Genomic DNA, 13,495 nt, shown 5'->3' with positions numbered 1-13,495 from the left:
TTTGAAGTATATTAAGTGTAATTAAAGCTGCTGTGATTTAACATCACATTTAGTCTAAAAGCTTCATCTATAATTAGTTTAATTTCTAAAAATATGCAATGTAAGATAATTACAGTCAAGCATGTGCCAACTGTAGCATATTTACAAGAAAAAAATACAGGATTATACGGAATCCCTAAGCGGCCATGCATGAATAATTTTTTCTTTCTTGTTTTCTCATGATCTCGATTTAATTTTCGCGTGATCGCGACACAACTTTACTAAAACGCCTGATTCTTTATTCCCCCATCGCGAATCGATTCATTCAATCGACACACCTTCGACAAACGACTCCTTAAAGAAAGAGCCGATTCGTTTGCGACCGAACCATCAATTCAGAGAGGAAGCGGCGCGCGTGGATGTAAGGCGAAGTCTCTTAGAAGCGCAACTTTGATATTTCTTCTTGTTGCGTCGGGAGCAGAGAGGAGAGAGCAGAGAGTGTGTGTGTGTGCGAGTGTGTAAACTTCAGCACAAAAAAAAAAGTCATTGCGGTTATATAACTGAGGAGCGAAACTTTTTATTTATTTATTTTTCTTCGCTGAATAAAATCAGGATGTCTGTAAATGATCACCTCGAGGGGATATTGTCGGATTTTGAGGGTGAGTGTGGCACACTTCATGCAATGAAGACTTCCATTTTGATTTACTATTTGCATTTAAATGTTAATTGCACAAATGGATGGTATAAAGTGCTTATTAGTTCCATGCACACTGGTGTGTAACTTCAGCGGATGTGCTTTAAATTCGTTTTTATTTAGGTAGGAAATCAATTTCTGTCCTTCCTCAGGAGTAATTAACTGAACTTCATTCTGTTGAATCCATTAGGCCTGCAAAAAAGACTTCCTGGCAATTAAGCAGTCTAATTTTCTCTCATTAAACTAATAACTGTTTATAGATGGCATGCATCTGCCTTGTGTGGTCTGTGCTTGAATCTTGATGATAGGAAACAATCTCTGCACAGTCTATGCTCTTGTTCTCACAAGGGTGAAAATGCTCATGCTGTTCACACAACTTTTGTAGGTCTTCAAAATTAGAACTGCAAAAACAACAACAACAACAACAAAAGATCAGCTCTACATGAAGCCTCAGCAGAAACACATTCCACCAGAATGGGACTGTAATTAACTTCCCGAGCCCATAAACCAGCCCTCCTCATGTTAGAGCCGTAGATCTATGTTCAGAACAGTTCAGGACCTTTGGATTCAACATGCGCACACATACACGCATACACACTTTTGTGGAAAAGAGAGAGAGAAACCTTCCCTGGTAAGATTCGTCATGGACCGGCACCCAGCAGGGTTCTCAGAACAATAGCCTCTGTCTCTCAACATTGTAGTGTTTAGACAGGTGCTGATCTGAGGAGATAAACAAATTAAGGTTAAGACCTTGGAATAAAAGGTTTGACGTGCTCATAATATTATCATTATTATAATTTTGTAATATCTAAGTATTCATTTAGGGTCTCAGTGGTGTACTGATGCTGCTCTTGGGGACATTTTGTATTGTGAGACTTGTTGAATATCACATTTCTGTCAGCACCATCACTGTTACATGATCATGTGATCATGAGCAAGCTGGACTTTCCTCCGAATTGTTTACCGTGATAAGCATCGTAATAGTTTTGCTTGACTTCTCTTCATCATTTATCTTAGCTACGTTTATGCAAAATGCATACAAAGTGCCACTCTTAACTAGGCAGAATGTTGAAGTAGCAAGCTTTTGCAGAGCAAACAAACATATCAGATGAGCTCTCATACCCCCCAGAGTTGTAATAACATCAAGGAATGCCACTGTGGCCACTGGAGACATGGAGTCTCTGATTCTGGAGGGGTGATCGTTACGGGCCTTCTTTACTGTCGTGACACTTTGAATGCCTTATTTTGGTGGTCGCAAAATGTTTGTGCTGTCAAGTCCGAAGACTTATTCGGATAGGATTCATTTTACCGGACTGCATAAACACATGTCTGGAAAGATAATTTGATGAATGCTCTGGGGATTCTTGAATGGTAATTCAAAGACCATCCACTGGGACAACTGTAAAGTCGTCAAAAAGGACCTTCTGTAATGTCCACCACTTAGCTCCATGTTGAAAGGCTTTCTGTCTTTCTGCTTTGGTTAGCAATCTTCTCACACCCAAACCATGCGATTAGTGGTTGAAGATGCCACAAGAGAGGCGTTGCATTCTGTCAGCTTCACCTCAAGACGGGACAAGTAGGGTCACTTTTGAACAAGGGGCCAGTGTACTGGCTGGTGCTTGAGCTAGGATATACAGTGCGCTCGTTCACTCTTGACGGACCTCCCGTATCTTGTACACATGAGTGGAATGTTTTGGAATGTGTGGTGAGCTATGTAGTGCCTTTATGTTGGTCTTTGTAGTTGTGTGCCTCATCAAATGATCAATTGAGAGTAAAGTCTGTAGACACTTTTAGTTAGAGGTTAGTATCACTGGTGGTAGATTTTAGTGCCATCTAAATCCGTCATTTTTTATGGAATGTATGTGGACACATATGGAAAGAGTCCGCCATATTTTACCTTCTATAACATGACCAGTAGAAATAAAACCAGGTATTAAATGTTTGATCTGAATTGACATTGTTAAAGATCCTGTTATATTCTGTGAGAAAAGAAGTTTACCACTTTTTCTTCAGTATAAACAGATTACAGAAGAGCTCACTATTTTCCAAACTGAAACCAAGAAGGATAAAATATGGAGAACTTAAAAAAAAAAAAAAAAGAAGCAACACATCTAGTGAGTTCACGCATACACAGATATACCTTACATACTGTACGTTATGGTCATGATCATGATCAAGCCCTACAGCAGATATGTCCAGAAATCCTATCCCATCCAAACAGTGCTTAAGAAGACCATAACATTAAGTTTATAAAGATTCTATGTTTTCAGTGGCTGCACTACTGACCTGGTAATTCCTAAAGGTCAAAGATCACATGCTCACTAACCCAGAGGTCTGAAAACATGAAATAACAAAAAGGTTACATGACTGGCCTACCTTTCCCCCCCAATTCAGTTAATGCATTCCTCACCACAAAGTTTTGGTAGACTTTGGGGCCCCAGTAAAGCTAGACTAGGTTTGAGGGGTTAAATAGTATAAAGGTGTGTGTGTGTGTGTGTGTGTGTGTGTGTGTGTGTGTGTGTGTGTGTGTGTGTGTGTGTGTGTGTGTGTGTGTGTGTGAAAGCGTGTGTGTTTACGGCTGGGCTATTGCAGAGGTAATTACGGTAAACTGCCTCTCTTCATCACTGTAGACTAGGCAAGCTGCATTCAGTCTCCTGCTTCAAAGTGCATGCCAAGCTGTTGTCTCCCAGAAAAAAGGTCATTGAGGGAAAATAAGATTAGATAAACCCTTTTCGGGATTTAGTCAATGATGGTGATTTATGAATGCTTCCTGAGTTTCAAAGGCCGCTGTTTGGTTATCATACCTTGTATAAACACCCGAAATTGAAGTTCTCATCAGAGGGCTCTGGTGCTAATCTACCCATTAGTCCTTCAACCTCTGAACCCGCTTACCACTCTTCGACATGTTACTCCACACGTAACATGTAAATGCAGCTTTCCTGTGTTAGCCCATCAGGAAACTCAGAGCAATTTGTCAGAGAGCCAAAAAAAAGAGGAAAGAAAGAGTCAACAGTCTTTCAGAGGATTTAGTGTGTGTGACAGAGTCTTCTAGAGTGTGAAAGTTTTTTGTAGCCCCTGGGGGTGCAAGTGCTTGGCCTTTCTTTTGCACCGCTGCAGAGCTGCAAATAGCAGCTCGGAATTTGACTTCCAGATGTGCTGGAGCAGAGGTGGTCTCCTGAGCCATGTACCGAAGGGGTCGTCAGTGTGTACCTGTAAGGAATGTGGTAGGGAGAGATGAGAGGTGTTTCCATCGCAAGTCCTGACATGCCCCTCCATGCCTGGCCAACTCACTGATCTCTGTTTGTAGGAAGCATCCAGAACTTCCCAGATGCTCAACGTCCATACGCTTCATAATAGGAATTGTGGCTATTTTGCATGTTTAGTAGTAGTAAATCAAGCTGACCAGACTTTTTGGAAGACTGGAAGATGTTTTGACATTCAATATAGGGAATTAATCTGTTATATGTAGCCCCTGTGTAAATGTATTACATGCTGTGGTGTCAGCAATGAGGAATGGAAGTGATTACAAATGTCAGCTTTCTTGGGGATCATACAAGTTTATAGCCAGATGTCCACATGCTCCGCTTTTGCTTGATTTCCCCAGGATTCTGTCTTGCAGCTCTTCCCTTGGGCAGCCATTAGCTACACACAAGGCCCTTCCACGTGAAGCATGCAGTACTTATACACAAACCAAAGACCTGAGTTGTTGAACAGTATGTGCCATAATATAATACCTAAATGATTCTCCAGCCAGGCGGACGCATGACAAACGCGAGCGAATCTTTTTGATTCTGTCCTTGGGGCACCTCCCATAAAAGCTGTGCATGACAGCCCAATCCACCACGCTCTGTACTTTGTCGTGTCAGTTTGCCAGCATTTAACAGGCTTTGCAGAGAAGCTTCGTATGTCAGGAACCACCAAGGGGATTGGCTCTGTCTGTCTGCCAACTGCAGAGTGATGTGAATCTGCTTTTTCTCCCATGCAGTTTAACCCACCATCAGATAGGTCTTACCCCCAGGGTCAAATAAGCTCAACAGCATAGATCAGGTCTTTGGAAACTATCACACTGTTGTCAAATTCCCATCATTTAGCATTCTACCTCATTTATCACACCTGGTTCGATTAATTTGTTAATTAGCAAAGCTTTCGTGGACTGAAAAAAGCACACAAATCTGAAAAAATGCTGAGGAACCCTTGTGGCTCTTGTGGCAACTAGAGAATAGTTCTTTGGCAACTCAGCTATCATTACGTTGCCAGGTTCCAGTTGTTTAGCTTTCTACCTCATTTACCACACCTGATTCCACTCATTTGCTAATTACCAAGTCTTTCATGGGCTAATTTGGTGTTAATTTGGTTTGTTAGAAGACAAAATAAAAGGGTTTCTAAAGGGTTCTTCAGATAGTTATGTTTTTTACTTGGAATCCTCTCTCATAGGAAAACCCTCTGTTATAGTGTTCTCCAAGAGGGATAAACTGAAGAACTCTTAAGGAAACATTTTATCTAATAGTGTAGAGATTTGTGTTATTGTGTAATCCACAGCAAATTTATCTGATCTGGGGCAGAGCAGCTTCACCAGATAGTTCCTCAAGGGTTCTTTGGATAGTGAAAGATTTTGAGCTCCTTCAGTGGAGGGAATCATCTGTCATAATGTTCTGCGAGAGTGAGAAACTGAAGAACACTTCTGAGAATTCAACTCTTTTTTAAGCTCTGTAGCTCTTCAGTACTAGAGTTAGACACTCCTTTAACTATGGAATGTGAGCTATTTGACGTTATGGGAAGCATGCCATCAATACCAGTCTATCGCAATTCTGCAGGTAAAGCACAGAGAGGCGTCTCAGTCAAACGGGCTAAGTCATACCATGGAGCGGAAATGGAGGGGAGTGAGAAATTTTTATCAAGTCCAGAAAGATTTATTTTCTCCACGTGTAAGCAAGGAGGATCGGGCCCCTGTGAGAGAGTGTGCAGCCCAGAGCGGCAATGATGGTGCGCTTGGCTGCCAGCATAATTATTTCCTGAGTCTTTGACAGGGTGCCAGTAATTACCTGATACCAGCTCCTCTTTATTTTTGGTCGAAAGGGAGTGCAAGTTTACACTTGCATGTGCTACTCTGAGAGAGATCTGTTAGAAGCCTGTTGGGCTGTGAGCCATTTAAGTCTCACACTCTTTGAAAAAGCAGTTAGTTAAAGCAGCATGCACTTTTCCATCTTTAAGATTATATACAGTGTCTTCACTTGCACTCTATTAGACTCATTAATGGTGCCCTTTGCAGCCCTGAAGGGAATAACAGTATGTGTAACCACCACAAACAGACAGACGTGTGTCTGCCGAACAAAAGCATTCCCACTGCTGGAATCCGATTAGCTCTTCTAGCTGTGTGACTTGTGATGGGCGAGTTGAAACAAAGGGGCTGTGGTTTACTTGATGTACAAGGGGAGGGTGTGAAATGGGATTTGATTTAGTGATTTGACGGTGGCTCTAATTGGCAGTGCACCCTACAGGGAGAAATGCCACAGCAGCTCTGGTATATAGTGATCCAAATCAGGACTGTTACTCAAGATGGAAGGTAGCGCTATCCTGATAGTAGTACGTTTACACAGTGCTGGATAACTACACCTGAAAGACCAACAAAATTTCTAACCAGTGAGCCATCAGGGTATTCGGTTTCATTGTTCTGGATGAAAGAGAGCAAGTAAGAGTGAAAGTACCAGTCACAAATGCAGTCACAAACTCTTAAAGCATCAGCTGTTGAGTCACTTCAGCTGTTGCCTTGAGTAGATCCGGTGCCCATGCAAAATATTTCTAGCCACATGCCGTCTGCTGCAGAGATCCCAGGACAGTCTTATTGTCCTCTAAAGGAATTCTGGGTCATGTCAAAAGGCAGGCGTAATCCAAGCTCTCAGCCTGCGACACCACCACGTCCGTGAATTGGCTCTTTGTGCACGAGGAGTCCACTCTTTGCGAAGGGAAAGGCTGGAAAGCCGTGTTTGCGCTGGGGTTTGTTGCACAGGCTGTTGGAATGAAAGGATTATTCAGTGTCACTGCAATTTACATGCTCCAGGTGTAGACTTACAGTTCAGACCCACTGTACACTGGGGACTCATATTCAGCATTTATTTTCTGGTGTTTATTCTTGCTTTTCTGTACTCTGTACTCTGCTGCTCAAATTGTTTAAATGAACCGTGTTCATTTAAAACCATTTGATCTCGCCAATCAACAATACGTCTTATGGCTCCTTTTTCAATCTCTGCACATCAGGAATAGTCTCAGCTGCCCCAGGATTATCTATGAGAGGCCTAACAAAGCACACTAAACATACAGTACTTATTATATGTCTTAGCACGGCTGTTATTTTTATCTCAGCATGGTTGTGTTGTTGCAGTAGTAAAAAAAAAAAAAAAAAAGCACTTTAAGTGATTGGTCCATGTTACTTTACTGTGATTTATTTTGTATCTTGCAAAACTAGCATGAATCCTGAACTATCTTTATACAATGATGTCATGGCAGCCTCAAAGTGAGATCAAACAGACCACGTTGTAATTATGGCTCGACCTTTAACAATGCATCTGACAGAGGAATATTTAGTTAGGCTGTCTGTTTAAACAAATTGACCTTGTAGTTTCTATAAAAAAAACATTTTCGGAAATAAGTATTAGAGTGAACATTGTGTTTATACATTCATTATGAAAACGGGAGCAGCTTTTTAATTTTATTTTATTGTTTGTTTTTCTTGGCACACACTAAATTAGGAAGTTGACCTGACCAGAGTTGACCTGGAAGTACATATGTAAATCTGTAGACTATTCTCTTGACTCTGTGTGCACTCTGGAAATTTCATTTAAGATATGATAAAAATTTCTAATTTATTTTATTTTATTTGCGAAGCATACACTGATCCATATTACCATTACCCAGTAATTAATGATATACATACAGGTCATTCAGGATCGTTTATTAAGATTTAGGGCTTCAAGTGCTGCTTTCACTACAGCTGTCTTTTCCCCTCCATCTCTTTATCATGCAGCAAGGAAGTAGTACCATACGATAAGAGAGTAATTTTAGCCCCAAACGGAATCTGAAATTATTTTAAAAAAACAAGCAAAGGAGCAGTACAAGAGCTTTTTATTATGTCTAATATTTATCTCCCTGCATGTAATTCATTTTCATTTCAGAATGAGAAATTAATGAGTGTGACATACACAGACAAGAGTAGACTGAATATCGTTATCATGAAAAAAGTCCTGTCATTTGCAAATGTAATGTAAAAAAATATCATTAATGGAAATTATGATTCACGCTTTGCAGTGCCAGAAAACAGTTTATTTGCTGCCAATATAAAACTGATTTCTAACATTGTAACACCGTTTGAACTACTATTGCACAATAAACCTCCAACAAGATATGAAGGAAATATTGCAGGTATTAATTTGTGCATGTTTTTTTTTTTTTCACCACAGCCTTGAAGAGATCCTTTGACATTGATGATGTGGATGAAATCCCCACATTCTCTCCAGCCTCCACAGTCACATCTCCCATCAGCCCAAGTTCCATCCTCAACAAAGCTAATGAGGTGCGGAGTCCAGGTGGTCTCATGTCCCCCACTTATCGCTCGAGGATCAGTCTCAGCTCCAGTCCTGCTCAGAGCCCATCCATAAAGAATAGGATGGTGTCTAGTTTGTCCTTTAACCGAGGCACCATGGGAAAGCCCACTATCACCTCTAACACTGGAATCAATCGTGCCTCCTCCTTCCAGAACAAATTCAACCCAAATGGCTTCAGTTCATCTTCGGGTCCTGGTAGTGATAATGATAGCCTTCACAGTTCCTCTTCCAGCCTGGAGTACCAAGCCTCTTCCAAAATGAGCTCCTACACAAGCCCTCCACAGAGTCCCATGGGAGTAGGTGAGTACAAATCCCAGTGCTTGAGCAGCCCTGCCTTGAAGAAGTTTTCCTCCCATGGGAACATGTTCCATTCAGAGCTGGAGGGTCCTCTGGTGATCCCCACAGAGCCATTAGGTATCAGCCATGGCTCCATGCCCTCGTTGGACCTCCAGATGTCCGAGAGTGGAGGAATGAGACGTGTAGTGTCCCCGGGAACAAGATACCCTAGCTCTGCTGTTACCTGGAATGCATATCGTCTCCAGAACAATGGCCACGTTGGGAAAGATTCACCCATCAACCACCAGCCACCTAAAACCAAAGAGCCTGCACGGCTCAACAAATTCCCTCTTGATCTCGACAACCTTGTGGTCAGACCCCAGACAGAGGGCCCTGCGCCACCTAAACCTCCAGCAAGGTTTCACCCAGTGTCAATCAGCCCTTCTATATCTGAAAGCACCTCTGCTTCTGTCAGTAGCTTAGACAGTGCAGATCTACCCATGCTTCACCCCTCCAACATGGAGAAAAGAGAGCTGGTCACCCCTCCAGGAGCCATCCCAGTGCCAAACATAAGTGAGTCCCCTGTCCTGCTGTCCCCTGCCCAGACCCCTCGCTTTAACCTGGTCTCGCAGCCTCAGATGGTCCAGATTGCTCCTGCAACATCGCCTACACCCACACGGGAGAACATCAGCAGCAGTCCTGCACAAAATGAGCCTCAAGCCAAAGACAGTGTGGGTTCCATTCTCCAGAGGATTGCCTCTTTCTCCAGAGTGGAGGTTAAAGCACCAAAGCCCCACCCAAGCTCTGTCACCCCCCTCAGGAATGGTATCAAGAAAGAGTCTCCACCAGTACAATGCAAAGAGCTGAAGAGATCAGAAGGTATGCTTTGTTTATAATGTTTGTGCTAGTGTTATCTAAAGCAGATATGCTAATTTGTGGTTACTAGCTTTTATTTATTACTGACCACATTCGGTTGATGTATTCTCTAAAGGAGACAAACAGAATCTAACAATGAGTAAAAGCTAGTTGGGGTTGACTAAATCTTGTTTTTCATAATGCTTACATGCATTAATTTTCACCAATGTTTGGTTGAAGTACTTTTTAAATGATATGTTTATTTAACCTTTGCACAATACAAATGATTTTCTTGGAGCCTGCACTTAGCATTTACTTAAAGCGCAAAATATTTCCTTCATAGGGAATACCATTAGTTAAATAAACAAAGCTGGATAGGTCTGGAAGCAGGGCTTCAAGTGCTGCTTTCACCACAGCTGTCTTTTCCTATCCATCTCTTTACCATCCAGCAGGGGAATAGGAAAAAAAGTAGTGTGAGGCAAAAAGAAAGAGAGGAATTCCTGGCATATCAACAAATAGCCGAGTGCAAACAGTGATAACAGTGTAGGGAGGCCTGTCATCACTGCCTATCCTGTACAGGGAACCCTGTCAGCCACAGCAAAGCAGAATCCCGCCGTAGGCTGTTGAGTCAGGCCTGTTTATTGAACAGCCACTCAGGTGTGCAGCCTGAGCCTTGCCACGGCCCACATCCCTGTTCAGCATGGGGATCAGCAAGATTCAAAAACGTCCATCGGAAGCATTAACAAACTGTAATTTACCGGCTTTGTGGTCTGACTGGCATAAATATGTTGTCTGTTTGAAACTCAGCCATGGTCTGAGGAACATCAAAGGAAGCGGAGTAGAGACATAGCGGCCGAGTGCGCAAAATTACAGTTCTGGCAGCATCCCTTGGGTCAGGACATCTGGGTCTTTGAAAAGCTGCTGATGAAAACAAGATGTGCTAACAAAGAGCTGCATCATGAAACTTGTAAAAAGGCAAAGTTAATACAGGCAGCGGTGAGAGCTTGCTGAGGTTATCTAGAACTAGAACAGCATGCGTGGGAGGTGTGGATTTGCTTCAGGTTTGTTGAAAATGGGATTAGACAACGGGAATTGGGAGGATAGAAAAGGATGCAAGATCATTCACCTTGGACGAAGGAGGAAATGTGCTTCTTTCCCACATGGTGTGTGTTTTCCTTTCCCATTTTGTTTGCTCCCTCCGTCCTCCTTTCCTGGAATGGGAGGCACGGGGTGTTTTCCTGAATCTCTATGAGTGCCTGGCATTGTTTAGTAGCCCCAGACCCTCCACGTGCTGTTTATCCTGCAACAACTTATAGGACTACGCTAACATTGAGGCAGCAATTTTTTTGACATAGTTACTTTGACATACTTTCTCGTGGTATGCCTTCATTTGCCTTGGATGATTTATCAAAGGAAGGTAAGGGGAGGGGGTTTAGACACTACTTGGAAAAGCTGTCCCTGGATTTCAGTAGGGTTATGGGTGGACATGTGCTTGTTCCAACTCTCAGTCTGAAACAATCTCAGATGTCAGTGATGTGTACCACATGTCGTGGGTCATGTGTTTCCCGAGGTTTTGCTCTGTGGTATCTTTGGTTTTCCTCTTTGGCTTAAATATCTGGGCATGCAACGCAAGCAGATGTTCTGCTGCACCGACGGGAAATGCCACATCTTCTTTTTCCATGAGTTGATTTATATATTATTTTTAAAAATATAATCACTCACACCCATTGTTTATCACCATGCGGTGATGTTCCTCAACTTCCCGTGATAACATGGAAAAACAGGTTATTCATTCCCCCCTACCCTTGCCACTCCTCACACAATGTAAACTCCAAGACAAGTGCAGTTATCTGCTCTGTCATGCAGAGGTTTGTGGAAATCCTTAACCAGCTGCTCAAACCCCAGCATGTTGATCACACTGGGCTTTACAGTCTGTCTCTTCATAGTACATGCTCTGATAGTTTTACTAATTACACCACTCTTGGTCTCTGACAATAAGAGACAGTTTGTAGGTTTTTGAGAGTGTCTGATCCAGCCATTTAAGATTTATAAGGCAGCTATTGTTCATTGTGAGCATACAAAACATGTAGTGTAAAATCGGTTACTGGCAGTGCCTTAGGGGTTTTCCGAACTTCAGTCGTCTAACTACTAAATAAATAAAAGAAAGGATTTTTCTGGCATTCAATACAGGAGACCACTCTGCACTTATATCTACATTTCAAAGGTATTTTGAAGAGGATCTGCTTACGTTTACGGAGATGCAGTGCTGTTACTGACACGCCTTTAAAATGCATCACGGTTTGTTACGATTGACCATAAAGATGAAAAACGTCTTGCTAATTCATGTTCCCTGCCTAAATTGTTGTTTTGCTCCGACTTCCTTTGACTCAAAGATGTTTTGCTTCCTAATAAAAAACTTTTTTTTTAAAAACGGATGAAAACAAGAACTAGCCAAAGGGCTTTCCTCCCTTTCCTTTCTTAAACAGAGAGCTATACCATTAAACCTACTATTAAAGTGCACTGAAACATATAATGGAGAGTTAATTCCCTACAGGAATTTTATCATTTCTGGTTTGTTTAACATCTTGAGTACAAACGATATTAAGAATAACACATAATGTTAATAATTGAACAAGTAGGAATTTCCGAATAAGATCTTGGTCATGAACTACCAAGCATGCCATGCATGAGTTTCTCTTACCATCCCAGAGATGATTATTTTCCAATAACATCATGTCCCAAAGTGTTTTTACCACAGCAGTTTGCCAACAATTCCAGTTATTTATTCTTAAAGAATGCCAAATTGTACTTTTTTTTATCCATTTACAGTACATCCATTTACAGTACAGTACTTTTTATCCATTTATAGACTGTTAAAAAGTGCTGACACTAGAGACTCCTTCCATGAGTGTTATGTTAAACAACTTCACCATATCAACAATGACACACATTTGTAATGCATTTAGTTTAATATTAGTCTTAGATTATATAGTAGAACATCCTCCATACAAGTCCCTGTGAATTAGCTGTTACTATTACAATAATGTAATTTGAGCGAGCGCTCCTGACCAATCACAATCAAGAATTCAACAGCGCTGTGGTAGAAGGAATGATATCAAATTGATCAGTAACTTTTATAGTAACAATGTCACAAACTTTTAAGCAACAAACAAATACAGGAGAGTAATAACTTGTCTTGCTCAAAGTTGCCGTAACCCATTAGGATTGGTTGCCCTAACTTTTTGCCCTGAAAAAACAAAAATGAGGAATTAAAAATGCACATCATTGTATAGAGTATTGTGGGTAAAATAACCCCCTAGATGAGCATTTAGCATGTGTGCAAATCAGGGGGTTGAGTCAGGTCCACGTGCAGCCAGTGCACTGAAACATACACCCTTTACAGCTAAAAAGTAATTTTAGAAAATGACCATAAATATCCTGCTCTTTCTTTCTTCTTCTTGGCATCATGTCCCCACTTGTCTGCAGGCTGATCGCTTGCTTATGCGGCACAATTTATTTTGCGTTTAATGACAGTGGTTTAAGGAGTAAATTCTTCCCTAGCAGATGTTTTAGGCCACCCCCCTATTATCCCCCTCCAGCTTAGCTTACAAAGTCTGAAGGATCTTCGGCTACTGAAACGTCTGCACTGCAAACATATTAAAGACAGCCTGTTCCTCTTTGTAATTGGGAAGCCCATGGATTTAAAAATCCGACAGAGCAGTTCATCTAGTGCAATATTTGACAAGCAGGTCGGCGATCATGACTGTACCTTGTTCTCCGTCCTGTTAGTCATGGCTTGGTGCCATTTCCAATTATATCTCGGCTCACTTTGGAGCAATGTGTTTCCTCAGCCGATAAGACAACATTCGCCGGTGAATGCAATCTTATCAGCTGTGTATGGCGGTTCATTTACTACGCTCTTTTTTTCACTCTGGGAGTTCTTTCTGTGAACCAAAATTCTGATTCTTCTCTCCAGAAGCAGATGATAGTCTATAACCCGAGGCTGTAAGAGATTGATTAGGAATTGGAAGGGAATGTACAGGATGACACTGGAGGACATTTTTTGGGCTTGTTTATCATATTATCTGCTAAG

General features: G+C 41.6%; 1 protein-coding gene across 1 annotated transcript in view; it reads left to right on the top strand.

The window, feature by feature from the left end:
- The first annotated feature begins 373 nt into the window (after window positions 1-373).
- Window positions 374-13,495, top strand: part of septin12 (septin 12) — an 81,933-nt gene continuing 68,811 nt past the window's right edge. The window contains exons 1-2 of the mRNA XM_017453563.3: window positions 374-638; window positions 8,128-9,426. Of these exons, the coding sequence (XP_017309052.1) occupies window positions 593-638; window positions 8,128-9,426 (1,345 nt within the window). The 5' untranslated portion in view covers window positions 374-592. The remainder of the gene's footprint in view (window positions 639-8,127; window positions 9,427-13,495) is intronic.

The sequence above is a fragment of the Ictalurus punctatus genome, chromosome 2 (assembly GCF_001660625.3).
Source record: "Ictalurus punctatus breed USDA103 chromosome 2, Coco_2.0, whole genome shotgun sequence".
Classification (NCBI taxonomy): domain Eukaryota; kingdom Metazoa; phylum Chordata; class Actinopteri; order Siluriformes; family Ictaluridae; genus Ictalurus; species Ictalurus punctatus.
Note: the sequence above shows the minus strand (reverse complement) of the source record. Positions and strands in the feature narration are given on the sequence as shown.